General features: G+C 35.7%; 1 protein-coding gene across 4 annotated transcripts in view; it reads left to right on the top strand.

Moving 5' to 3' along the window:
* The window catches only part of PHACTR2 (phosphatase and actin regulator 2), a 195,487-nt gene that overhangs the window by 92,010 nt on the left and 76,681 nt on the right, over positions 1–26,796 (top strand). The window contains exon 1 of one of the 4 annotated variants that reach the window (XM_039869729.1): positions 15,748–16,020. The exons of the other annotated variants lie outside the window; for them this stretch is intronic. Coding sequence (XP_039725663.1) covers positions 15,975–16,020 — 46 coding nt within the window. The 5' untranslated portion in view covers positions 15,748–15,974. Of the gene's footprint in view, positions 1–15,747; positions 16,021–26,796 lie in introns of those variants that run through there. 4 annotated transcript variants of the gene reach the window in all.

Genomic DNA, 26,796 nt, shown 5'->3' with positions numbered 1-26,796 from the left:
TAGAGAGGCTAGAATATGTCATTAATTGTAGATTTCCTCTATCTTATTTATTCTCTTGGCCTTCATCTGTTTTCCTGGGTGTTTCTTAGAGAGAAAATAGATGAAAAAAAAATCTACAACTCATGGTTATGTACACCACGGCATTTGTGAGAAAAATCTAGAGTGAAAGATTTGATTACATTAGAGCGTTTCCATTTATGATTTACTTTTTGTTTATGTTTCAGACCTAGTTCTTAAGTTTGTACCTATTATCACACACTAGCTATTATCTCTCCATAGAGAAGGAAGGTTTTTGCAACTTTTAATAAAATGTCCTCAGTTTCTTGGCCAAATCTGTTGACTGAAAATCAAATGTAGTTTACTTTTAGCCAGACTTGCTTCCAACAAATTGCCATATGAGAGATTGAAGAAAGGAGAGAGGCAGCAGATATGCTGTTAATTTTTATGGCAAAAATTAGATCTCTATCAAGATCAAGGAAGAGTCCTTTATTCCACTAACTGAACTTCTTATTATAAGCTGAATTCAGGGCAAAGTATTTTAAAAGTAAGAAACACTGGCGGAGGGAAGAGGAAATCACAGGGTAAAATACATCCTGGTTTCCTTCTGTAAGCGGACCTCAGAGGAGAGCACAGGCACAGAGACTGTGGCAGGGTTATCTGGAAGGAGTGCACCAGAATATCAGTCTACTCCTCTCTAGACCAGGTCAGCTGACCTTGGCAACTCACTTATCTCCCATGATCCTAAGCTTCCTTGTCTGCAAACCAAGCGATCACAAGTCTTTCCCAACAAGTCTATGATTTCATGGCCTCGTAATCTGATCTAAAATTCTCTTAATGATCAATACTAAATGAGGCCTCTGGAGCTATAACTGACTAGAGAAGCATTTTAAATTAATGACTCAAATAGAAGAGTGTCTATTAGTTTTTGCAGTCCACAAAAATATGAGCACAACCGACATGTTAATTTCCAAACTTCAGTTCAAAAAACTAACTGCCAAGTTCCATGTGAACAGAGACTTGATTGGCCATAGCGAAGCATTTAATATCTTGACTGTTAGATGACCATAAATTCAATGAGAACCAAGTTTGATCTGTTTATTTTTTTATTTTTTTACAGTTTTTTGATTGGGGCATAATTTACATGCCCCAAAATGTACAATTTTAAGAGAACATTCAATGAGTTTTGACAATTGCATACATCCATGCAACCCATACCCCTATCAAGATATAGAATATTCCCATCCCCCCACCCACACACAAAAAAATCCTCATGGCCCCTCCCAGTCAGCCCCTACCCAGAGGCAAACACTGTTTAGATTTCTTTCATCATCCATTTGTTTAACCAGTCCTAGAACTCTTATCAATGGAATCCTACAATATATACTCTTTTTCGTCTGTTTTTTTCACTCAGTATGAAAGATTTTGAGGGTCATCCATTCTTTTGGGTTTATCGTAGTTTCTCATAAGTTAGATTCCCCAAAGAGAGATGAAGATTAGCATACAGGTCATTTATTAAGGAGGCCTCTTGGAAACTACAGCTTTCGAAGGAAGAGGGAAGAAGGACTGAGCAGAAGGAGAAGGAGCTGTGAGGCAGCCCAACTCCAGACTCAGCTGATCCCAGGGGGAGCTCTAGGTGACCGTTGCCATCGGTGCGTGCATGGTTCGATGGTAGAATTCTCACCTGTCAGTGGGAGTGCTGGAGCTGAATGGCCTGTCAGAGTAGTTTCAAGTCATGACAAGATCTGCCTACCCCATGTTGATCAGGCATTGGATGTGGGCTGCATCTCCAGGAAGAAGGTATTTTGGACAAGGATGTTTGTTTTAGCAAAAGGAATCTACCAATTCCCCCACCCCCCAAAAAGGGCTGACTCCCAGCAGCACTCTCAGCAGAGTAGGCATCAGTCCTATATTTCCAGGGGGGGAGAGAGGGGCTGAGCAGCACAACACAATGTCCCATTGCTGAGTAATATTCCACTGATGGATATAACACAGAATATTTATCCACTCTCCTGTTGATGGAAATTTGTTCCAATTTTTGGCTATTATGGATGTAGTTGCTATGAACATTCTTGAATCAGTCTTTTTATGGATATATGTTTTCATTTCTCTCAGATAAATGCCTAGAAGTAGAATCTTTGAGTCATTGGATAGGTGTATGTTTAAGTTTATAGAAATTGCCAGACCAAATTTCCAAATTTCAAGTTATCATTTTTCGCTCCCACCAACAATGAATAAAAGTTGCAGTCACTATATGTTCTCACTAATACTATATGTTCTCACCAACACTATATGTTTTTACTAACACTATATGTTCTCACTAATACTATATGTTCTCACCAACACTATATGTTCTCACTAGCACTATATGTTCTCACTAACAGTGTATGTTCTCACACTGTATGTTCTCATTAATACTATATGTTCTCACTAACACTGTCTTTTTAATTATAGGAAAGACTTGAAAAATTTCCTGGCCACTTAGATGGGAATGTCAAAAGGGATTTCTGCTTGGGTTAGAATTTAGATTAGACAAATTCAGAATTTATGATACACAAAAAGGCACAATTGTATATTCATTACTATAGCAAAAATCATATTTAACCTGTTGACTTCAAGTCCTTTGTTATTTTGGTAGTGTATTGCCATATCCAAATTTATTTCAAAATTAGTTTAAATTCTTGAAGTTCAGGTTAAATTTAAGTAAGAACTTAACGTTTAACCTGAAGTTGAACCTCTTTGATTGTAAGGTTCTCCTATTTTTGAAAACGAATTACAGTACTTGGGTTCTTTTTCATAAGTTCCTTCAATAAAGTATATTTAAATAATGTGCTTTAATAGTAACTAAGTTTTGCTGATTAGTTACTGCGTGCAAGGCTATGTGCTAATCACGTCACATGTGTTACATCAGTCAATCCTTACAAACGATTCAGGTAGATACTATTATTATCACCCACATCTTACAAATGAGGAAATGTTAGGGAAAGTTGGAGCTGATTTATTCAACAAATATTTATTGATTACCACCAACACACAAGGAGATAAGGTATTAAACAACAATAAAAAATATTTTTCCTCACGAAGCTGTATTCCAGTAGTAGGAGATAGGAGATGGATGGATGGATAGATAGATGGATGGCTAGGTAAATTAGGTAGGTAGGTAGGGAGGTAGGTAGGTAGGTAGGTAGGTAAGAAGATGATAGATAGCTGATAGATAAATAGTTGATGATAGATAGATATGAGTAGTTTCACTCTTCTTGGGCTTTCTGTCCATATTTTTTTTAATATGGGATAGTAACTAGAAAGATAGAATGATGTAATATATATGACCACATTATACTATATTATTACACTGCCATACATTATACTACACAGTAGATATCACAGCTGGGTGTCTAAGAGTTGCAGATATGAGTCCAGATCATTGCTTGAGGGTCAAGAATGGATCACAGGTCTTTAGGGCTTAGACCCACACTTTGGGCTCTAACTGATTTGAATGACTTCCTAAAAATTGCTTCTGCAATTCAGATATGCTTGGTAGGAGTAGACAGTTCAGCTATGCCAGCGTAATGTTTTTGAATGAAAAATAGTATATATTCAGAAAAGTCACATATTTTGATATATAAACTACATGTCTTCTCAGCTTTTATCTATAGTCTATTTTTCTGGCTCTGCCCCTTTTTGAACTCATCAGAGGGCAAAATGTTAGCTTAACCTTCTGGCTTCCTCCTCAGCTGCTAAGGTCTCTTCTTCCTATTTCATGCTACAACTTTCCTTCAATTCAAATTAAATTTCTACTTCCTCTCAGTAATCTATATTCCCACGTGTATTAATTATCCATTGCTGTATAACAATATTGCTGAAACTTAACAGCTTAAAACAACATGTATCTCTCCGTTTTTGTGTTAGGAGTTAGGTCGCAGCTTTATGAAGTCCTCTGCTTAGAGTCTCAGGATGTCACAAAGTGGCAATCAAAGTGTCTTCCAGGGCTGTGGTCTCATGGAAGGCTTGCCTGGGGAAGGATAAGCTTCCAAGTTCATGCGACTGCTGGCAGCCTTCCATTCTTTGCAGAATTCCAGTCTGAGGGTCTCAGTTTCTTGTCGGCTGTAAGCAAGAGTTTGCCCTCTGCTCCTTGCTTTGTGGCCCTCTGCTCCTTGCTTTGTGGCCCTCTCTACATGGCAGCTTACAACGTGGCAACTTGTTTCTTCAAAGCCAGGGAGAGAGTGAGTGTCTCCTAGCAAGACAGATGTTACAGTCTTATATAACATAATCACACCCACATAATCACATACATTTTTGCCATCATCTGTTGGTTAGAAGAAATCGCAGATCTCATCCACCCTCAGGGGAAGGGACTTACACGATGTGTGAATACCAAGGAGCCACCTTAGTGTCTGTCCGCCATACCTACAATGTTCTGAAACATTTCTTGGATTACCTTAGTCAAATGCTTCCTTCCTCCAAAAGCAGAGTAAGCTAGAACCCTCCCTCCAGTTCATCAACCTGTATGCAGTAATTTACATGTTAATGAACATTCCTGTTTAGCTTTATCACTGTTGTATTTTACCTAAATCGATTTTTAACAAGACATAGGCCAGTTATCTCAGTGGAGGCCTTGAATAAAGCTTTAATTGGGGATATTGAAAATGTAAATGTACGTATTCAGTAGATGATGGCAATATCTGGATTCTGTTTTCTCCATTAGTACTCATCTGTAAATGGTATTCTGTTGACACTACTGTTTACTGCTACTCCTGACAGTGAACCGCATAGTACTTTTACTGCGTCCTCAATTTCTTTTTCCTATTTCCCTGGTACTCACAGATGTAAATAGTACATCGATACAGATCAGATTCATTGATTGATTGATTCATTCATTCATTCAGCACTTACCCATGTGCTAGCTCTGTGCTGGTCTTATAACGGTAAACAAAACTTGGCCTCCAAATGACATTCAGCCCAGTGTAGGAGACAGATGAGGAAACAGTCTTGGGATAAATTCCATGGTGAAGGTCGGTGTGGAAATATATAGGTTTAGGTCTGAGAAGATTTGACATCTAAGGTGACATGTCTTTTAAAACACATGCTGTAAGAAGATTGGAGGCCAGATATTGAGAATTCAGTTAACCTATGGAGATGTGAAAACCAAACCTGAGGGAGGATGAGTCCTCTAGATGTTAATAAAGAGGGAGCCAAGCAGAGGTTTAAGAATCAAGGCTTCAAGTAAACCCAGGAAAATGAGAAGAAAATATGACGTGAAATTTTAGTAACGACTGCGTTGGCCAGCTGTGAAAGGAAGTCTCACTCTTTAGATAGTAATATCAATTTTCAGAGTAAGGTAGTAGATATTTCTATGTCGACATAATAATGGAATACACCTAAATATCCATAGCGCTTTTGCATAAGATAAAGATAAAAAACTCTAGATGAAAAAGGGTAACATTTAATTTGAAAACGAAGCAAAAATTATCACCCTGAAATCATAGATTCAAGTGGGAAATGTATATTAAGGTTGACTATTTTATTAATAAATTTAGCCAAAGTATATATTCGCAGAAACATCACTGTATACACACCTGTCACGAAAAAACAGGGAACTCTTTGGAGATATATGTCAGTTTTGATTTATGTGGAATTTTTGTAGCAAAGCAAAATCCACAGGATTTTCTCCTGCCAAATAGATGACAGATAGATAGATAGATAGATAGATAGATAGATAGATAGATAGATAGATAGATAGAATAATATACTTTTAAAGTATAATAATAAATATTTCAGATAAAGATTGTTTATTATTATGTAGTGGGCTCCTCTAGAACTTGTAAAAATTTTTCTTGTGTCTTCTTATAATTTAAAGCCCTCTGCTTACAGAAGTTGGGGAATGAAAATCCTTTAATAAAAGAGCCTCATTGCTTCGGAGAGTGATGTGTAGATTTAAAGTCTCAATATTCCCAGCTCGTTTTGTATGTCTACTTCTTAACTGCATGATTACATGATTTCTCCCTGAATAATCTTGTTTTGATGAAAGATTAAATCTGAACACCTGCAAGTTACCGCATCCCTCTTCTCGGCTCCCATCTTTATCACCTTTTTGGAATTGGTATCAACTTTCTTTAACTGAGAAGTAACTTGCAGTTCCTGAAAATCCATGTTATATTACAAAGCCTTTTCAATATGTACAACTTTCTCTAGAGGGTTGTTTTTCTTGGAGGCATGTCTTAGATTCAGATTTAAGTTCTAATAAAACTAAGTATGTTTTTAGGAACAAACCTGATAGCTTTTTTTTTTTTCTATTCTAAAATATCAGAAGCATAAAAGTAAAGAACAGTTGAAGTTAAGCCTGTTAAATATGAGAAACTACTGATTTTGTTTGGGATTCCCTTAAGATATCATTCGAAGTTTTAAAGATACCATTGTAATAAACAATATTACAGGGAGATACTTACTCTAAAGGAAACAAAAATAAGCAATGGATAGCAATTTTCAGTTATAGAATGCTGAGCTATTTAATAATGGAAGCAGTTTAAATAACACTGACGATACATCAGTATTTTTCCCTGAATGCAAAATAAGTTTTAAATTCACCTTCCTACCAGTGATGTTCCAGTTCTTATAACTACCAGGTAGTTCTGTTCAACTTGACTTGTCTTCGCCTACATTCCAATTACTTTTTCCATTCAAAAATGCAGAGTATTCTTTTAATTTATTGAGTCAAAGCTTGCTTTTCACGTGGATGAATAAGGTGCTGAATGTACCAAAGCAACGAATCACCTCTGCTGAATTTCAGTTATTTCATTTAAGCCTTTATTTTTATTATTTCCTTTCTTACACTCTTCTTTTTCTTACTTTTCCTTCTTTATTTTAGCTTCATTAATTTAATACTTACCTAATTTATTTGTGTGAGTATATTATTTCTGCCTAAATAAATCTTTCTTATCTTTTAAATTTTTTTTAAGAAATGTAGTTAAGGCTTTAAATACACCTCTAATCACCACATTAGCACCATCTCAAATGCTCTGTAGTACTTTCATTGTTGTTTAGTTCTAAACATTTGACAAGTTACAGGCTGATTTCCTTGCATTACTTAGGAATACATTTTTTTTAGTTTCTAAAATGTGTGAGAGGGGTTTTCATTTCTGTTTTTAACTTTTTCTTAGATTTCTAAGAAATCAATACATTTAATTATTTATGGTCAGAGATTGTAGCTTGTATAATATGAATTCTTCATTGAGATTTCTCTTATGACCCAGTATTTACTCAATGTATAGTTGCTATTTCTTGAGTACAGGTCTTTATGTACATCTATTTCATTAAGCTTGTCAATCGGATTGTTCAAATCCATAATCTTAAAAATATTTTGTCTGCCATTTTATTACTTTGTGACAGTATGTTAAAATCTCTTCATATTATTGTGGATTTGTCAAATTATCTTTGTAATTCTATTAGTTTTTGCTTTTTGTATTTCGAGGGCATACTAGTTGATAATTTGTATATCTACTTGTTAGATTATTTTTATCATTATATACTAGGTCTACTTATGCTATTTATTAATTTTACTTTAATTTAAATTAATCAATTATTGATATTGATATACCGATTTTCTTTGGTATTTTCTTGGTATTTTTCATACTTTTATTTTCAGCTTTTGCTCCTTTAGTTTTATCTCCTAAAATTAGAGCATAGAGAGACACACTGGATTTCTTTTCCCTCCAATCTTTTAGTCTCTGTCATTAGATAAGAATATTCCTTATGTGTTTATTGTAATTACTTATTTGGACTTATACTCACCATCTTAATATGTGTGACCTTTTTTAGCATGCTCGTCTTCAATTTTTGCTCTCATTTTATTTTCTCATTATTTGAATTAGTGAAACTTTAAATTCCCATTTTAATTACTGATTTGGTAGTTGTTTATTGTGTTTTTCTTATCATTTGAAACAGTAAATTTTTTTAACAATGTCAAAAAAATTTAGTTTGTCCTCCTTCTGGTCAAAATTAAGACCGTAACATGTTAAAAATTCACTGACAATTTCTTCATTTTACACAGGCAATAGTTTATTAAATTTACCATCATTTTATTCATTTCCGTGCTCACAGTTGTTAATTTCATCCAACCCTTAAACCGGGCTCATTTTCTTTCTTGCTGAGGAATATTCTGTAGAATTTCCTTTAGTGATTTATCACTTTTAGTGAGGGATTGTTTGATTTAGTGAATGGTTCTTTGTCTGGGTATGGAATCCTAAGTCAACAATTATTTCTCTGTAATACCAAGAAAATATAATTCTACTGTCTTCTTGGATTTATTGTGATTCCTTTAAGTAGTATCTGTCTTTTCTATTTTTTTTTGTTTTCTTTATATTCTTGATACTCAATTTCACTAGGACATGCCTAGGTATAGATTTATTTATTTTTTATTCATGACACTTAGGATTGTTTTCATTCTCCACTTGGATGTCGACTAAACATCTCAAAATCGAACTTCTAATTTTCCACTTTAAACCTATTCTATACACTGTGGTCCCACTTTTAATTAATGACACTGTTCTTTGAATTGCTCAGATAAAATTTGATGTCATCCTTGCTTTATCTTTTCTCCTACACCCCACATTCAACTCATGAAGAAATTTGGCTCTACTTTAAAAACGTATCCAGGATCCAGGTATATTCACCAGTCCCATTTCTGCCAACTTGGTCTAAGCCACTGTCATTTCTAATCTAGATTATTTCTGTTGTCTCTCCTGGTCGCTCTGCTTCCGACTTTGTCTCTATCCTCTACCCAGAAGCCATAGTGATCTTAAAATATAAGTCGGATCATGTCATTCCTTTGTTTAAAACTGTCGTTGCCTTCCCATCTCACTTACAATGAAAGCCAAAGTCCTTATGATCAACTACAAAGTCCTACATGGTTATAATCCCCTTCTCATCTCCCCGTCTCATATTCAACTCAAAGCACACTGGCTTCTTACAGGTCCTTAAACTTATGGCATGCTCCTATCTTCATGTTAAGGGTCTTTCTGCTTGGAACATTCTTCTCTCAGGTAGCCATATAGCTAACTCTGTCACCTCCTTCAAGTCTATGCTCAACTATCACCTTTTCAGTGAGAATTACCTTGACTATCGCACACCAATCCAGTCTCTCTTACTCTTCTCTATTTCATAGCACTTTTCAACTTCTAAATTGCCATACAATTGACTGATTTATTACGTTCATTGCTTAATTTCTGTCTTTTCATTAGACTGTAAGTTCTGTGAGTACAGTATTTTTACTTTTTGTTTATTTTTATATACTAAGGACCTAGAACAGAGCCTGGTACAAAGGCGATGTATAATAAATATTTGTTAGTTGAATGATGAACCAATCATGAATTCTTATTTATAAATAACTATCATACATATAATATAATATAATATAATATAATATAATATAATATAATATAATATAATATAATATAATATAATATAATATAATATAATATAATATAGATAGAATGTTACATTATACAGAATAGAAGTATAATGAAATACAGTTACAACCCAAATGCCCATTAACTAGTAAGTGAATAAACTTGTAAGCCATACAATGGAACACTACTCAGAACAAAAGAGAACAAAATCCTGATATATGCAGCAACATGGACGAATATCAAAAACACTAAGTGAAAGATGCTAGATATAAAAAACCACATTTGTTCCATTTGTGAAATTTTGGAAAAGTCAAACTATAAGCATGAAAAGCAGGTCAGTAGTTGCCTGATGCTAGCAGGTGGGATGGGGATTAACCACAGAAGGACATGATGGAGCTCTTTCAGGTTCTCAAAGTTTTCTAAAACTCAATTGTGGTGGTGGTTATGCAACATATTTACCAAAATTTATTGAACCGTTTACTTAAAATGGGTAGATTCTAGGGTTTTAAAATTATTCCTCAAAAAGCTCTAATCAATAAATAAACAAATACAGTTAATACTAATGGCATATGATCAGAATTTAATCTTTCTTCGATTTTGGAAGAACTTCATGATCTTGAGGCATCTTCAGAAAGAATTGCTGACTCTGTGTTGGAAAGACTGAATTTAGCAATTAATAAAGTTCAGAGCCTTTCTTCTACAGCCCACTGTTCATTCTTAACTCTTGGTAGAACAGACCTCTATCATTGCTGTAATCATTTACCTGCAAGCCACGACACCTGTGCTCTACCGTGTACAGTAGTCCCCAACTTGTGCATGATTTCTCTTTCCACAGTTTTAGTTACCACAGTCAACTATGATCTGAAAATATTAAACGGAAAAATTCTAGAAATAAACATTAATGACTCACGTTGCTGCCATTCTGAGTAGCATGATGAAATCTCGAGTTGTCCCACTCTGTCTTGCCCAGGACACAAATCATCCCTTTGTCCAGTGTATCCAGTTTGTATGTATGCCCTGCCTGTTAATCACTTAGTAGCTGTCTTGGTTATCAGATTGACTGGCAGAATCTCAGTGCTTGAATTCAAGTAACTCTTATTTTACTTAATAATGGTCCCAAAGCCATTCACATAACTTTTATTACAGTGTATTGTTATCATTATTCTATTTTATTATTAGTTATTGTAATCTCTTACTATGCCTAATTTCTAAATTAAATTTATCATAAGGGTGTGTGTGTGTGTGTGTGAAAAACAGTATATATAGAGTTCTATACTATCTGCAGCTTCAGGCATCCACTGGGAGTCTTGGAACATATTCCCTGCGGATGAGGCAGGACTACTGTATATACACTGAACCCCACTTGGGTAGGATCTGTACCTTACTTATCCTCATGCCCATGTATTAGAGGAGCTGGGCTGATGGGAGGTCTTCTGTGAATTCTGGTTGAATGGCTAGATGATTTGCCTATAAAAGGAAATTTAGAGTCATTGCCAGGCTTAATATCGTCTTGCTGTGGAGCTCACATAATATTACCAAAATCATACACATATTCCTAGAAGGACTCTTTTTTCCATCCATACTTCAAGTTGCTATAATTAAGGAGGTAACATAAATGCTTACTCTTTTATTTACCTCATATGTATTAAGTGCCCCCTATGTGCCTGACATTTTGTTATATTCTAAGGATGGATGTGATGGTTAATAAAACAGCGATTTGGACTTTACTCTAAGCAATTATATTCTGTAAATTGGGCAGTAATTATTAAATATGTCTTTGAGGACTGTTCCCTATAGATTTTTGATCAGTCAATTAAAGATTATTAATTTTATAAAAGTTAGAGCTTTGTATACAGTAGATTAGTAATTTGCTTTTCTCGTGAAATGAAGTGCAGCAAATTGCACACTTTTTCTCCTGGGGTAGGGGAAAGTTTTAGAAAAGGAAATCCAGCACACCCCTTCAAGGTCTTTATTTTCCAGAGTAAATCTTCCAACTATCCAGCTCAATCACTAAGTAAGCGCACGTGAGACACACCACACCCTCTGCACAAAGGCTGGGGCAAGGTATTTTGTTAATCCTTTTAGCTTTAACAAGCAATAAAAGGAAAACTCGAGAAATAAATCATACAAAAATATGAGAACAATAGGAAAGGAAAGCCTGTCTTACAGGTTTGTTTCCCATTCAGTCTAATCCTTGTGGAATGTGGTTTTCTCTCCTACTGATGCTTCATATAACTGGAATGTCCAAAGTTGTAATTTTTTTCTTAACCAAAATTCTTCTTTGTCTGTTTATATTTTCATGTTAAAACTAAAATCTCTCAGAATGGTCAAAATAAAAGGCATAGGAAATATTTGGTTTCAGTTGCTGTAGAGTAATATTTTTCAAAGTAAACACTATTTACATATACAGAATTTTAACTGAAAATATAAGATATAGTAAAACTTCTATTTGCTTTTTAGTAGTTATGTTTTTCTAAGTAAACTGACTCACAAAATGTAGCCAAGTTTGTGGGTAATACAAAGTTTTTAAAAACCAGGTGTTCTAGTAAAAAAAGGACCTTAACACTTAAAAAGTTTTGCACATCAATTTTTAGTTTTTGTATTATATGTTTTTTTACTTGATTATTAGAACCTCTTATGTTAAAACAGCCTTCTAAGTTCAAAATTTGCCCTCTAGCACCTCCAACAGAGGAAGGGAGAAAAGACAATTCTCTGCTTTTTAATAAATCTGATAATGGTAGGTAGAAAGAAAATAATTGGCTAAAGTGAAGCTTTAGATAATCTGCATATTTCCATTGTTTCTTCAGACCATCATATCTGGAAAAGAAACATATACTTTTAAAAATTCTATTTGGAAGATTACTAAGTTTTAATTACTAAGTTTCATTTCCTTTTCACTAGGAAAGATTTTTCTGTGACTACAATTCCCTTTACTCAGGGGAAATGTCAGTAATTCGCTAGATGTTCATGACTAAGTTCAGGAATAAGGGTGCCAAGTAAGAGAATCTTCATCTGTTGGTACATGACCACCATCAGCTACCGTTGCTTCCTGGGCCACCACTGCTGTGATCTACCATCTGGGCAAAGCCAACACCAAAGTGTGTTTTCCTGTCATCTGTGCCCTCAGGGAAGAAGATCTCATTCTTTCTCCCAGTCCACGCTTAAATTTGGCCACCTAGAGAAGGCTGGCACTGAACTAAGTTACAGGATTTAGTAGTGGTGACTGTAGTCATTGTAAACCGGCTTCTCTAGCCACCAAATTACATGTCTGCAATTTGGACTTTGACCTAGTAGGAAAGTTTTCCACAAATAGATGCCAAAATTAGGGTTTATGTCTGCTTTTTACTTTTATCTAATAGCTATAGTGATTTCCATTCATTAGGAATACAAGTGTAACTGAGTACCCCAGATGGGTGAGCTTAATAACTCCTACCTCATACTAGACAAAGTAAAATCTGTATTATAGGGTAGAATGCTTTAAAATCTCAGTTAAGGTCAACCTCTTTGTCAAAAGGCAAACCAGTTTCAGGAAGGGGAAAGTCTATTTAATCTACTCAATTTAATTTCTTTCCAGAATTAAATGAATAAATCACCGAGGTACTTTTAGGAATTGAAAACTATTTAGACTGTCTAGTGGAAAAATCAGTAGATGCCATCATTCTGTATTTTTAGGAAGGTTTAACATAATGATTCCTCAAATTCAGTCATGGTATGATTTAGTGACAGCATATTATAAGAGATGAAAGTTTGTGGTATGCTGAAGCCAATTCATACAGGCCAGTTGTTAAATGTCCAGGAATTTTGCGAACCAATTGACATAAATTTTGCAAGCTGGTTGACTGCTTGCTGAATTGACCATTATAGGCGTATTCACGTCATGGAAACCAGCAAACACTACAAATCACAAATCAGTCTTGTCCCCTACCCTGAGACAAAACTGTTGAAACATTTACTAGGATATCACTGGATAAGAGATTGATTCAGAAATATAGACCAAAGAGCAAGACTAATGAGATAAATGCTGAAGAATTATATATAGCTTCCTCAGCGTTAGATGTTGGCACTAATCTTGGTTAGTATTTTTATAAATTCCCTGGAAAGACATAATAGAGAAATATCCATATTTTTCAGATGACATTAAACATTCCCACAGTGTAAACTGTAGACTCACAGGATTAACACACAGAACTCTTAGAAAACTGTGACTTGGCCGAATAATAGCAGATGCGCTCTTAATATGCAAGAGTAAGGCAATTTGGGGGAAAATTATCTTAAAATACCGTTGCTAAATGATAAATGCTAACCTTAATGTTAGGACCTAGAAATGAAATTTGGGGATTTCTGTAGACTTCTTCTATGCTGATTAGTATAATTTGTTAGCTGTGATAAAAGGCTGCTTCAATGCCAAGCCCCATCTGAGGCTCTAGAAATCAAATAGAATACCTGTCCCACCCTTATGAAGAAACGTTAGCGCACACTTACTGCAGTTTTGGTTGACATGCTTCACAGATCATGTAATGGAACTAGGAAAGTTTCAGAGAAAAGTATGTAACTTGATAGGGGGATTATGAGAATCCCAGATGAGGCTAAGGTTATATTAACTAGCAAATCATGAAAGGTTTTGAAAAAGGTAAATAAAAATGGATTTAGCTAATCTTGAAAGACTAGAATTATAGAGTACCTCTTTGATGTTTGAAATAAGAATTTGTGGAATAAATAGAGACTCAAGGAAAAGAAGTAACAATAGCAAAAATATTGTTCCTCAAAGTTTAACTTTTGTCAATTTTTAAATATCATTACATTTATGTATTTTAATGTGCAAAATTTAATATGTATTCCCTCATCAATGATCTCTGTTATTAATTAAGCTCTATCAATGGAAGAGTGAGAAGCTCCCTAACCTCAATTTAGATTGAGAGAACACTTAACCTGGGCTTGTTGTTTAAGGCAACCTAAAGCAAAGAAATGGAAAAACCATTATAATTGTTTACTGTCACTGCTGAACCCTCCAGCTGGGATGTGTTCCCAAAACACAACATTTTTGCATTTTTAAGAAAATTTAATTAGGATTAATTTCAATGTCCTAATTAGAACTCACATCTTGGTTAATACTATATTTCGTTACAAAAAAAAAAAAGCAGGGTTTCTTAGGAGTGAATTAGGCAAAGGGAAGTAGATAATTGACCACATTATTCTAGAGGAAAAAAATCTTTCCCACAATAGAGGGTGGACTGTTTGGGTGTTAATAGGGCAAGTCAATTAACTATGATGAAAAAGGCAAGCAGATGTCTTTCAAATAATAAAGCAAATAACACAAACATTAGGAAAACAATGATTTTCATGTTTAAAGTATTAAATATCCTAGATTATTTTATCGAATAAATATACTATATAGCTTTTTATAGTTTTGAGTTGAATATTTAGGAAAACCTACAAAGTGAAAGCTGTAGCAAGTAACCTAAATATATTGCACTTTTTTTTACTGTTTAATGAAATAGATTCAGAAAAGTATACAAATCATAGTATACAGCTCAATGAATTTTCATGAAGTGAATACATTTATGAAACCACCATCCAGTCTAATGCCATATACATACATATACATATATATGGTCTAGATTACTCATCAATGATTGTAAATACCAAGAGTATTTATATTTGTTCATATTTTTAAGAAGACTGAGATTTAACAGGATATTATACTAGAATTGAATTCAACTTTTAGGGAATGTTCACTTCTAAAATGAATTACTGTTGTTTTAGTTGTTTTCCCCTTTTGTATATTTTAAATACTTTACCACACGGTCTCATAGTTCTCACAGTGATTCTTTTATTATACAGGAGAGATGAGCATCCTAGAGTTTTTTGGTGGTAGAGAGCAAAGTGTATATACTTTATTGATGTCACACACAGACCCATCATTCAGATTTATTGTCCAACCTACGTTGTTTTTGTAAATTTTATTCGTTAAAGGGAAGATAATTTTTAAAACAAAAAATGCACACATAAGAGACATCTAATAGAGATGCAGTGCTCCAAGCAGAATGTGAGGAAGGAACCTCTGAAGAAACGAATTTTCTTTAATTAAGTACCATGACTAAATACTTTAATTCCTTTTCTTCCAGCCCTAAAGGATCATTTGACATTGAACCTTTTAAGTTAAAAGGGAGTCTCCTGAACTCTCTAGTATCATGGGGTGGGGGGTTGGGGGGGTAAGGGAGGATATGCCGGTCTCTGCCCCCCGTCCAGGACTCTCCCTCCCCCACTTCTTCGCCCCCTACTTCCCCCTCCTCCTCTTCCTCTCGCCCTCTCCCCCTCACTCCTCCTCCGTGACCCCTGACCCCAGCTAATCTGCATAGAGGAATGACAGGCATCCGCTGGGCAGGATCCGCCGCGCCGGCTGCGGCCGGCCGGGCTGGGAGACCCGCGCGGGGGAGAAGGTGAGGGGGTACCCGGCGGGCAGCTCCGCACAGACCGGGAAATGAACGCTTGGAAATCTGTCTGCGAGCGGACCCATGAGCGAAGGACCAAAAGAGCCGCGTGATCGCCGGACCTGGCCCTGCGACCCTAGACATGGGCCAGACCTCGGTCTCTACGCTGTCCCCGCAGCCCAGCAGCGGTGAGTCCCGGGTGCACGCGATGCGCTCCCGCGGCGCGGGCCGGCCCCGGGCTTGCTCGGGGCAGCTGGGGCGGTCGAGGACTCCTCGACTCGTCTGGCTCTGCCCGAACCCGCCAAGTCCCTCCGAGAAACCCGAGAGGGAGCGCTCCCCCAAACTCTTTGTCGTGGAAAAGTGGAATGCCTTTTGGGATCCAGCCGATTTTACCTTAAAGGCACAGGCTCCATTTTCTGTAGGGGATGCCTTTCTTTGGTCTTTATCTGAATTACTTCTGAGCCTGAAATTTACCAGAAACGCCATTTGCGTGTTACTGTGATTTTAAAACGCGAAACTTGGAGCGTAAGATAAACGTGCCAACAGGTTTTTTCTATATTTATGCTTGGCTCCTGAACAGACCAGAACTGAATTCTTTCAAGGTTTTCAAGTGATTTATAGTTCGTTTTTCGGAGAAGTGCTGATTGCCTTCTTTCTCTTATCCTGGCAGAACGCTGAATACTTAGTAACTACTAAAAAAAGGGGAAAAGACTCGTTTCCAATGATAACTTGTTTTGTTGATGTTAGTCATTTAAGCTGTAAATTTGGGGAAGCGAATCTCAAGAACTCAGTTATTGAGGGCTAAAGTTCGTTTTATGGAAATATGTATAACGTTTCTGAGTTCTAATGTCCTGTTTTAAGTTTTTTTTTTCCATTTTCTTAAACAAACAAAAAATAAAGGGAAGGAAGGTACGTCTAGCATTTCTCCACCAGTGTGAGATAAACAACTTTTTGGTGGCGTTACTTGTGATTGGAAAATGCAATACATTCGTAAGGTACTATTTTGATATTTTTCAGTCAACAATTAAAAGAAAATCTTAAAGGGGCCATTTTTGTTATTCTTGAGATATATGATACACTTTTAAAATCTTGTCAACATCAACAGGATCTTGCTGAAAGGAAATGACAAGGCACAGATGAAGGTATTTTTAATCAGCTCCAGGATGTCTTTAACTAGATAGAGTTCTATCTCCCCACATGGGTTTGTTTATACTGCAGAGCCTCACTCCCTGAAATACCATAAGCTTTGCTGGGGCTTACCTTAATGCCCCAAGAGAAGGACCCCTCTGCAAAGGAGAGAAGTCAGAATCCAAAACAGATCACACCTTTCCTTACTGTTAGGAACAAGGTTGTAACAGTGCTCCATAACATTATAGACTTCACATTAATGGCTTTTGGGGGATTTTTGGAAGAGGGGTTGATTTGGATCTTAATTTTAGAAAACTGTTTTGTGCAAAAAAAAAGGCTTAGTTTTCTTTGTATTACTTTAAAGCAGTGAGACTTCTTTCATTTTAAGGAAGAGTTGTATTTTTAAATTTCTGCACTGGCGAAGCAGAGAATTAAATCAGTACTCCAGTATATCAGGGATAAAGTGCTAACTCGAATTTCGTTCTTTTACCACAAAATATTGTTGGGGGTTTATTATTAGAAGAGTGAATTTTGCCTTTACAAAAATTAAGAAATATCCCACAAGTGATGACTAAGAAGCAGAGTAGAATGCTGAGATGTGATTGTCCTAGCTCTAACCCAGTACAGCAAAAAATACACAGACAGCTATAATTTCTAATACAATGATTAATCGTGTCAAGAGATCAAACAGTTTATTTATACAAAAAGTCATTTAGACAAAGAATTATGCTTGACCATAAAAGATATTTCAAAGAAATATCTCATGGAATGGTATTGTAATTACATTGTATATATTGGAGTGGTCAATCCAGACATTGTGAGTAGAGGGTTTTTCTATTTTGTTTTTTTTTCAGGAAACAGATGATAGTGGTTATGATTCAAGTTTTGGTATTGTAAAGGTGGAGTAATTTCTTCATGATATCCACTTAGGTTCTCTAATAAATCTATTACTATTACTCCATTTCCCTGAAGTTTTGCCATCAGATTCTAAATAAAAATGAAAACCAACAAAAAAAGAACATTTGGTTGTCATATTTAGGCTTTATATCCATGTTGGTGTTGAGTCTGCAGATGTCAAACCCTCTATTCTTCCAAGAATTTTGTTCACTCCTTGTTAGCTGTCTAACTATGGCTTTACAAATGGTCTGTGAAGATACTTGTTCTGTTTGATTTCAGTAATCTACTAGTTGTTTAAGCCTAGAGTAGCTAGCTGCTAGGGATTACAATGAAGATGATTCTCATCTTAAATAGTGGAGGAAAATCTGTTTGAGTCTAAGGAATCAGTAACACCGACTGCAATCGTTGATACTTATTACTCCATTTGGGCTTTTGTAAGAATCATCATTATAGGCTACAAGTTAGCTTGCTTTTCACTCTTGATTTCAGGCTATTTTGAACCTTTCTGCTTAAGGCTACATCTATTTTCTCTGGGATCTAGAAAGACCATTAATGATTATTTCTGAAAACATGGTTAGACCCATTATTTCTAGTTTTAAAAATAGCGTTATTGACATAAAATTAACATACCATAAAATTCACCTATCAAAAGTGTAAAATGCAGTTTTTTAGTATATTCACATTATTGTGCAACTATCAATCCCTCTTCCCATTCTTCTCAACCCCACCCCCTAATTAACCACTAATCTACTTTCTGTCTCTGTGAATTTGCTTCTTCTGAACATTTCCTATAAATGGAAGATAACAACATGTGGCCTTTTGTGTCTGGCTTCTTTCACTTAGCATGATGTTTTCAAGGGTCATCCATGTTGTCGCATGTGTCAGTATTTCATTTCTTTTTATTGCCAAATAATATTTTATTGTATGTATATACTATATTTTATTTATCGATTCAGTTTGATGGACATTTGGGTTATTTCCACTTTTGGGACATTTGGGTTATTTCCACATTTGTGAATAATGCTGCTATGAACATGTACAAGTTGTTGGTGAACATATGTTTTCATTTGTCTTGGATATATATCTCTAGGAGTGCAGTTGCTGGGTCCTGTAGTAACTCTATGTGATGTTTTAAGGAACTGCCAAACAGTTTTCCAAAGCAGCTGTCCTATTTTACATTCCTTCCAGCAGTATATGAAGGTTTCAATTTCTCCACATCTTTGCCAACACTTGTTATTATCTTTTTGATTATAGCCTTCCTAGCAAGTGTGAAGTTGAATCTCATTGTGGTTTTGATTTGCGTTTCTCTAATTAGTAATGACATTAAGCATACTTTCATATACTTATTAGCCATTTATATATTTTTTTGGAGAACTATCTATTCATGTCTTTTGCTCAGTATTGATTGGGTAATCTACCTTGCTATCATGAGTTATAAGAGTTTTTTATATATTGGATACAAGTCCCTTATCAGATATGATTTGCAAATATATACTCCCATTCTGTGGGTTGTGTTTTCACTTTATTGATACTATAGTTTGCAGCTCAAAATTTTAATGTTTTGATTGTGTCTAATTTATCTATTTTTTCTTCTTGTTTGTATTTTTGGTATCATATCTAAGAAACACCATTGCCCAACCAACAGTCAATAATTACAGTTGCATTTTCTCTTAAAGAGTTTTTTATAGTTTTAGCTCTTACGTGTAGGTCTGTGATACATTTTAAGTTAATTTTTATGTATGGTGTGATGTAGGGTTCCAGTTTCATCCTTTTGCATGTGGATATTCAGTTGTCCAGCACCATTTGCAGAATGGACAGTTCTTTCTTCATTGAATTGTGTTGGCACCTTTGTCAAATATCAATTTATCATATATATAAGCGTTTATTTCTGAACTCTCAATTCTTTCCCACTGACCTGTGCGTCTGTTAATATGCCACACTGTCTAACTTACTGTGTAGCTTTATAGTGAGTTTTGAAACAAAAAAAGTATAAGTCTTAGTCTTTCCAAGATTCTTTCAGCTATTCTGGTCTCCTTGCATTTCTATATGAATTTTACAATTAGCTTATCAACTTCTGCAAAAAAAGGAAGCTTGGGACTTTGATAGGGATTGTGTTGAACTAGTAGCTCTATTTGAATAATGTTGCTATTTTAACAATATGAAGTCTTTCAACCCATAAATATGGATGTCTTCCCACTTCCCATTTATTTAGATGATTGATTTCTTTCTACAATGTAATTTTCAGTGTATAAGTCTTGCTTTTTCTTTGTTAAATTTATCCCTAAGTACTTTATTGTTTTGATAATATTGTAAATAAAATTGTATTCTTATTTCATTTTCAGAATGTCCTTTGCTAGTGTATAGATACATAAAAACTATACCTTGCAACCTTGCTGAACTCATTTTTGCCCTAATAGTTTTTTTTTTTAGGAGATTCCTATGTATAAGATCATACTATATACAAGATCTATACACAAGGTTGTGTGCAAGTACAGATAGTGTTATTTTTCCTTTCCAATGTGAATACCTTTTATTTCTTTTCCTTGTCTAATTATTCTCACTCATTATTTAGTATAAAGTTAAATACATGTGGCAAGAGTGAACAATCTTGTCTTGTTCCTGATTTAAGTGGAAAAGCAGTCAGTCTTTCACCATTAAATGTCTTACTGGCTGTTTTTCATGGATGCCCTTTATCCTAGGGATAAAGTTCCCTTCTATTCCTAGTTTGTGCAAAGTCTTCATTATGAAAGAGTGCTGGATTTTGTCAAAGGCTTTTTTGATTTTATTAATATGATTAAATGGTTTTTATTATTATATTAATATAGTGTATTACATTAATTGATTTTTGGATGTTAAACTAACTTTGCATTCTTGGAATAAAACCTACTTGGGTATGGTATATAATACTTTTTATATTTTGCTGGATTGGTTTGCTGGTATTGTATTGAGTATTGAATCCATTATTTCAAAGTACAAGCTAAATAGGTATGCTCTCAAATATGGTGGTTTTGCTAAGATTTCCAGTATTCTCATTGCCAAGTACAGGGCATAGCACATTGGACATAATAAATGTTGGTTGAGTATACGAATGACTCAACACATTTTCTCAATGAACAGCCTGACTACTTTAAGCCAATTACTGATTATGTGAATGAGAGCTATATATTATTTTTATTCTTTTTTACTTCAAGCATTGCATGTTACTCTGGTTCTGTTTTCTGAAGGGTGGTGTCTGAATCTAGTAACTCTGTCTTCAGGTCTTCTTCGGCCCCACCCCACCCCCCTGTGCCACAGACCAACTCTTGGCTGCCTGTCCTCAGCACGTGAGTTGAAGGTACAGACAAAGCCACTCTTCTCATTTTTAGGAGACAAGAGAATACAAGTGGATAAATAAATATTCAGGATCACACATAGGCCATGATAGAACCTGTGTCTATCTGTGTTTCTGGGTTTCCATATTTTGGTTGGGGCCTTACATTTGTCTTTCCTGGGATATTTACCCATTTCCTTGTAAACCCTGTATAAAAAGAAATTATAAAGGCAAAAATGGAGAGGATGTGTTTTCCTTAATGAAAATAACATGCACATGGTCAAAAGTCAAACTTTACAAGAAGGTTCAGGGTAAAAATGAATTTGTTCCCTTTTGGACCCTCATTCTCTTCCCAATTATAATTCAACAACTTTTTTTGCATTCCAGGTAGTTTTCATTCATGCATCTATCTTTATCAAAACACAAGCAAGACATATTATACTTCTGCTCTAGGCTTTGATTTCTTTCATGTAATATAACTTGAAAATATTTCCATATTTATATATTTGATCCCATAAACAAACAATATTATAAATTGATATATCATAATTTCTTTAAAATAACTCCAGTATGTTTTTGTATTTTACGTTTGCATTTTTATATTGTTTCTGGGTTCTTTTGTGTGTGTGTACTACATAAACAATGCTGAAATGAACATCCTTATCTAAACATCTTGAACTAAACGTTCCAGTAAAATCCTAGAAGTGGAATTGCTGGGTCAGAACGTTTGCGTATTTTATTTTGATAGACCTGAATTCCTCTCAGAGAGGCTGGATCAATGTCTGTATCCACTATATGAGAATTCCTTTTTCTGCACTCTCTCGCAGTGCTGCTCATTAGGACCATGTGATACTTTGTGAGAAATAGAAGTCACGCCTCCTGGTGAAGCAGTTTTCAGGCTTAACGAATGGAACATTAGCAGATTCAGTCCCAACTCTCCCTTGCCTAGATGTCCTTGTGCAGTAAACGCTCTGTGCAACTGTACATGACCACAGTGTTATGCATAATTAACGTTTAAAAATCTTTGTTAATCTATTTATAAAAGAATGATATCTTAGAATAGTTCCTGATCCATAATGAGGCGGGCATTTGATTATGAGCGAAGGTGGGCATTTGTATTTCTTTTTCTCTGAATTACCTATTATAGCCTTTCCTTATTTTATGTTTTCTTTCTTTATAGATCTGTATATTAAGGAGATTAGCTTTATGTTTATCATATATTGTAAATGTTCTTCTTTATCTTATCTCTTACATTTGTTTTTTACATTAAAAATGTTAAATTTTTATGAAGTCAAATCTATCCGTTCTTTTTCTTACAAACTAGTAATTAAGAAACATGCTTTCCTTTGCTGTTTTTCTTATATTTGAATATTTGATCTCTGCTAATTTATTCTAATTTAAAGTAAAAGATTTAATAATATTAAAAATTTAAACTTCTGCATGGCAGAAAACACCATCGGCAAATTGACAAAGAGTATTATAAAGTTCATAAAATTATTTGCATTGTATAAGGAAAGCAATGATTAATATCTTAAAGTAGTAAGACCTCTTTAAAATCAGTAAGAAAAAGGTAAAAACTCATGGAAAAAAGTGAATAACATAAACAGGCATTTTTCAAAATATCTAATGGCTGTTATTGTGATCTCATTATGGATCAGGAACTATTCTAAGTGTTTACTTGCTCAAATTAACTTTTTAACCACAACATCCATATAGGGTAACTATTAACATGCCCATTTACAGACAGGGAAAACTGAAGCGCAAGAGGTAAGTAACTTGCCCATATTACTTAACCAAAGAAGGAACATAAGTGACCAATTGGCACATTGAATAAATTAAGTGGAAAAAAAAAATCATGCCATTGATCACCTGTGGATTTAGCAAAGATTAAAAGGAATGATCGCCAGGAGATAGTTGTTTTTTCAGTAGTTTAAATTGGTACAGCCTATCAGGAGAACAGCTTGATAATATATATTAAAAATCTTAAAATATGCATACACTTAGACCCAGCAGTTCCATTTCTAGAAGCATATTGTGATGGAAATAATCACTTACTGGAACAATGTTTATGAAAAGCAAAAATTGGAAATAACTAATAGTCAAACAGCATGTAATAGTATAACCCATTTAAAAAGGATGTAAAAATTTTTTGAAAAGTGATTTTCACAATAAATAATACAAAATGTGAAATAAGAGGTTTAAAGCAATATTCTATTTTTAAAATATGAATAAAGAAGAGAGAGCAAGGTGGGGGAGGAGAAGGAAGGGAGAGGGGAAATTCATTTATGTGGCGGTAGTGTGGCAGTCACGGCTTTCCTCCGCTTTGGACATGGTCAAAGCCAGAGCTTCCATAGCCAGCGTCCACCTGGACCGCCACTGGAATCGAAGCCATGGGCTAACCTGCAACTATACAACTATATGAGCTTTTCTCTAGCTCTCATGGAATCAGACTCGGTTTTCAATTCAACGGAAAAACTGATGGAAAACGTCAGTTTTATTTATTTTTCTTGTGGATTTAATAATAAAAACAAAAATACAGGTTCAAATAGAGCCATCTTTTTAGTTTTAATTTTCCTCTTAGTCTGTTTGATCATAGTGCAAATGTCACTCACTTGGAGAGAAAGAAAATGAGCAAAAATGTGAACTTCAGTTAATTCTCTTCGGTCCATAGCTCATTAGGTCTGTTAATGAGTAATAGTCCACATAGTTTTAGCTTAAATTTATTTTATCTTCAGCAGTCTGACAGGATAACAACCAAGGGGCAAGTCAGACTTCACCTTTTGCCTACTTAGCGCAGTGGGGAAGGAGATAAGAACCCCGGATTTTTGATCCTCTAATTAAGCCTCTTTAATTTGAATAGAGGAAAGGTTCCAACATGTTTTCTTTTCTTGAGGGGCTTTAGTGTAACAGGCTGACTGTGAGTCTATTCTTAGGAGTAAAGATTCTGGTTTAGTGAGGACTCAACTTACGTGAAAGTGATATTGAGGTGGAAGCAGTCTTCAGAAAATAAACGTTTCTCGGTCTCATTCCCCCAGCCCCTGCTTGAACGAAAAACGAAACAATGGGTTTTGTTCCTGAGAAGGGCATGGAAAAATAACATTACTTTTAAAAATTTGGTCTAACCATCGTCATTTATGCTTATAAACTACTCCACCATTTATTTTCATTTCAAGAAGCTAGATGGTTTTATTCATATAAACCTTCTGGCAAGCATAACATTCCAACCCTCGACACTAAGGAAATTTTGGCTGACGAAGGACTGAAGTGATATTTTGTTTAAGAATATTCTGGAAAACTGTGCTGGCATGTGCTTGGCAGATATATCCCTGAAATCTGCTCATTTCGTGAGGTGATATTAAGAAGGAGAAAGAGTGGTGCCTTCATCCAACAATCAGTTCCTAAATGAAAATAATCGTGTATGAGGTGCCAGGCCATGGCGGAAGAGTCAAAGACCCACAGGGGACTGAGTCTACAAGGCACTAAGTGGAGATGTGCAGAAGTAAGGGCGGAAGGGAAGGAAGCCCTAAAGAGCTGTGGGGACAAATCAGGGAAGCTGGAAAGTATCAAAGGGGTGCAAGAATTCAGGCTCTAAGGTGGGAAAGGGTGGAAGGCAAGATTGTAAGTCACAGGCAGTAGGAACCACTGTTTTTTTTTTTTTTTTTATCAAATGAGAGAAATAATTAGAGCTTTGTTTCAAGGGGGTGAATCTGCCTGCTGTGTGCAGTACTGATTTTGTAGGGAAGGCTGAAGGCAGGACCAAAAGGTAGGCAGCAACAGTTCAACAAGGTGAAATGAATGCCTTACTGGGGCGATAGCTAGAGAAACGGGAGAAGGGTAATGCCCAAATTTGTATCTGCAATTCTGCCATCTTACTATCCAGGTTCAAACTGCCTCTTTGGCAAGTCTGCTTGAATCTTTCTTTAATGGGCAGCTCACAGGTTAAGGTCTGAACAGAAGACTTGATTTTACCTTCCATAATGATGCTTCACTTGACTTCCTATACCAAATGATATCTCTAATCACCCACTCATTCTAGCCAGAAATCCTGGAGTCATCCTTGAGTCTTCCCTGACCCCTCCACGCCGATCCATGAGCATGTCCTGTCTGTTTTTCTTCCAAAATGTGTTTCATGTCTACTCACTTTTCTCTGTCTCTACTGCCACCATCCAAACCCTGGCCATCCATTGCATAGACAACTGTGGTGGACTCAAGCAGGTCTCTTGCATCTGTTCTCAACCTTCTGCAATTAATTTTACAATAGCTAAAGTAGTTTTTAAAACATAAATCATGACACTTCCTTACTCGAAACCTTCCTGTGTCTTCCCATTGCACTTAGAATGAAATCCAGATTTTATATTACAGCCCTCAAGGCCATACATGATTCCCTGATCCCGCCCACCTCTTCGACTTCATCTCCCACCACTTTGCCTCCCACCCCAACCCCACCCCCGTGTTACAACTTCACTCTCTTTTTCAGTCATCAAACAAGCCTGGCTCATTCTTACCTGTGACCTTGGCAGTTGTCCAGGATATCCGGGACACTCTTCCCCTGCCTCTTTACAAAGCTGGTTCCTTGTTTCAGCTCTAGTAATACCCCCTTCATAGAGACCTTGCCTTCCCATCCCTCCCCAGAATAGCCTGCCCATCGCCCAGTCACAGTTCTCTCTTCCTTCATTGCACATATGACTCAGAATATCTTTATGCATTTATTTGTTCATTGTCTCCCTTCACCTGAACCTAAGCTCCAGAAACTAAGGGACATTAGCAGTCCTGTTTCCCAATGTGTTTTATTATTCCTAAATATATGCCTGACACCAAAACTGTCTGTTGAATAAATGAATAGCTGTATTTGGCCAGGTCATATATTAGCAGAGTGGTAGGAACTCAATGGAAAGTAAGCGACATGCAAGAATTGTAGAGTTGTTTAAACTGATTCTCTAGTATTTACCTCTAATCTCTTACGAGGGTGATTTCCTTCCTAATTATTGATTGTTCAGCTTGCCGCATTCTTACTGACCTCACAATATGGAAATTGAAGATATAGCTCCCTTTTTCCATTTCCTCTGGCCTCTGCCCAAGACCCTATCACACATTTCCCACCCTCCCATGCCTCATAGTGTACTTTTGATTAGATTGGAATTCCATATGTATTCCATGTAACTGCGTAAAAGCTCATGACAGCTAAGCCTGTGTAAATCATGATTACGTTTTCTTTCCTGCATAGCTTTTGCTTTCCATACTTGTGTTTTTGTTTGTTTGGGTCCTATATACTCACAACCAAACTGTTCCCCAGTTACATAGATCTTGATAGGCTCAGAGCATTTCTTTATTCTGTCAAGTTCATCTTTAAGAAGTTTATCTGTAGTCTTTGACCAGTTCCAATTTGGACTGGGTTTCCTTTAAGCATACTGCCCAGCTGTTGCCCTGGGATCTTGCCTCTGGTCTTATTTTTTATGTGTCTATTTCCTTATTTTAGCACACAGGTAGCTTTTTGAGAAAAACCCATGGGGCATGTTTTTCGTTTTGTTTTAGTTTTGTTTTTTTTTTTTTTTTTTTTTTTTTTTTGAGAACTTGTATTAGGAAATGTCTTTATTCTGGCTTCCTCCTTGGTTGATAACTTGGCCAGGTC

This window comes from Pteropus medius, unplaced genomic scaffold (assembly GCF_902729225.1).
Source record: "Pteropus medius unplaced genomic scaffold, Ma_sr-lr_union100, whole genome shotgun sequence".
NCBI classification, from domain to species: domain Eukaryota; kingdom Metazoa; phylum Chordata; class Mammalia; order Chiroptera; family Pteropodidae; genus Pteropus; species Pteropus medius.
The sequence above is the reverse complement of the archived record's forward strand: the minus strand, read 5'-3'. Positions and strand labels throughout refer to the sequence as shown.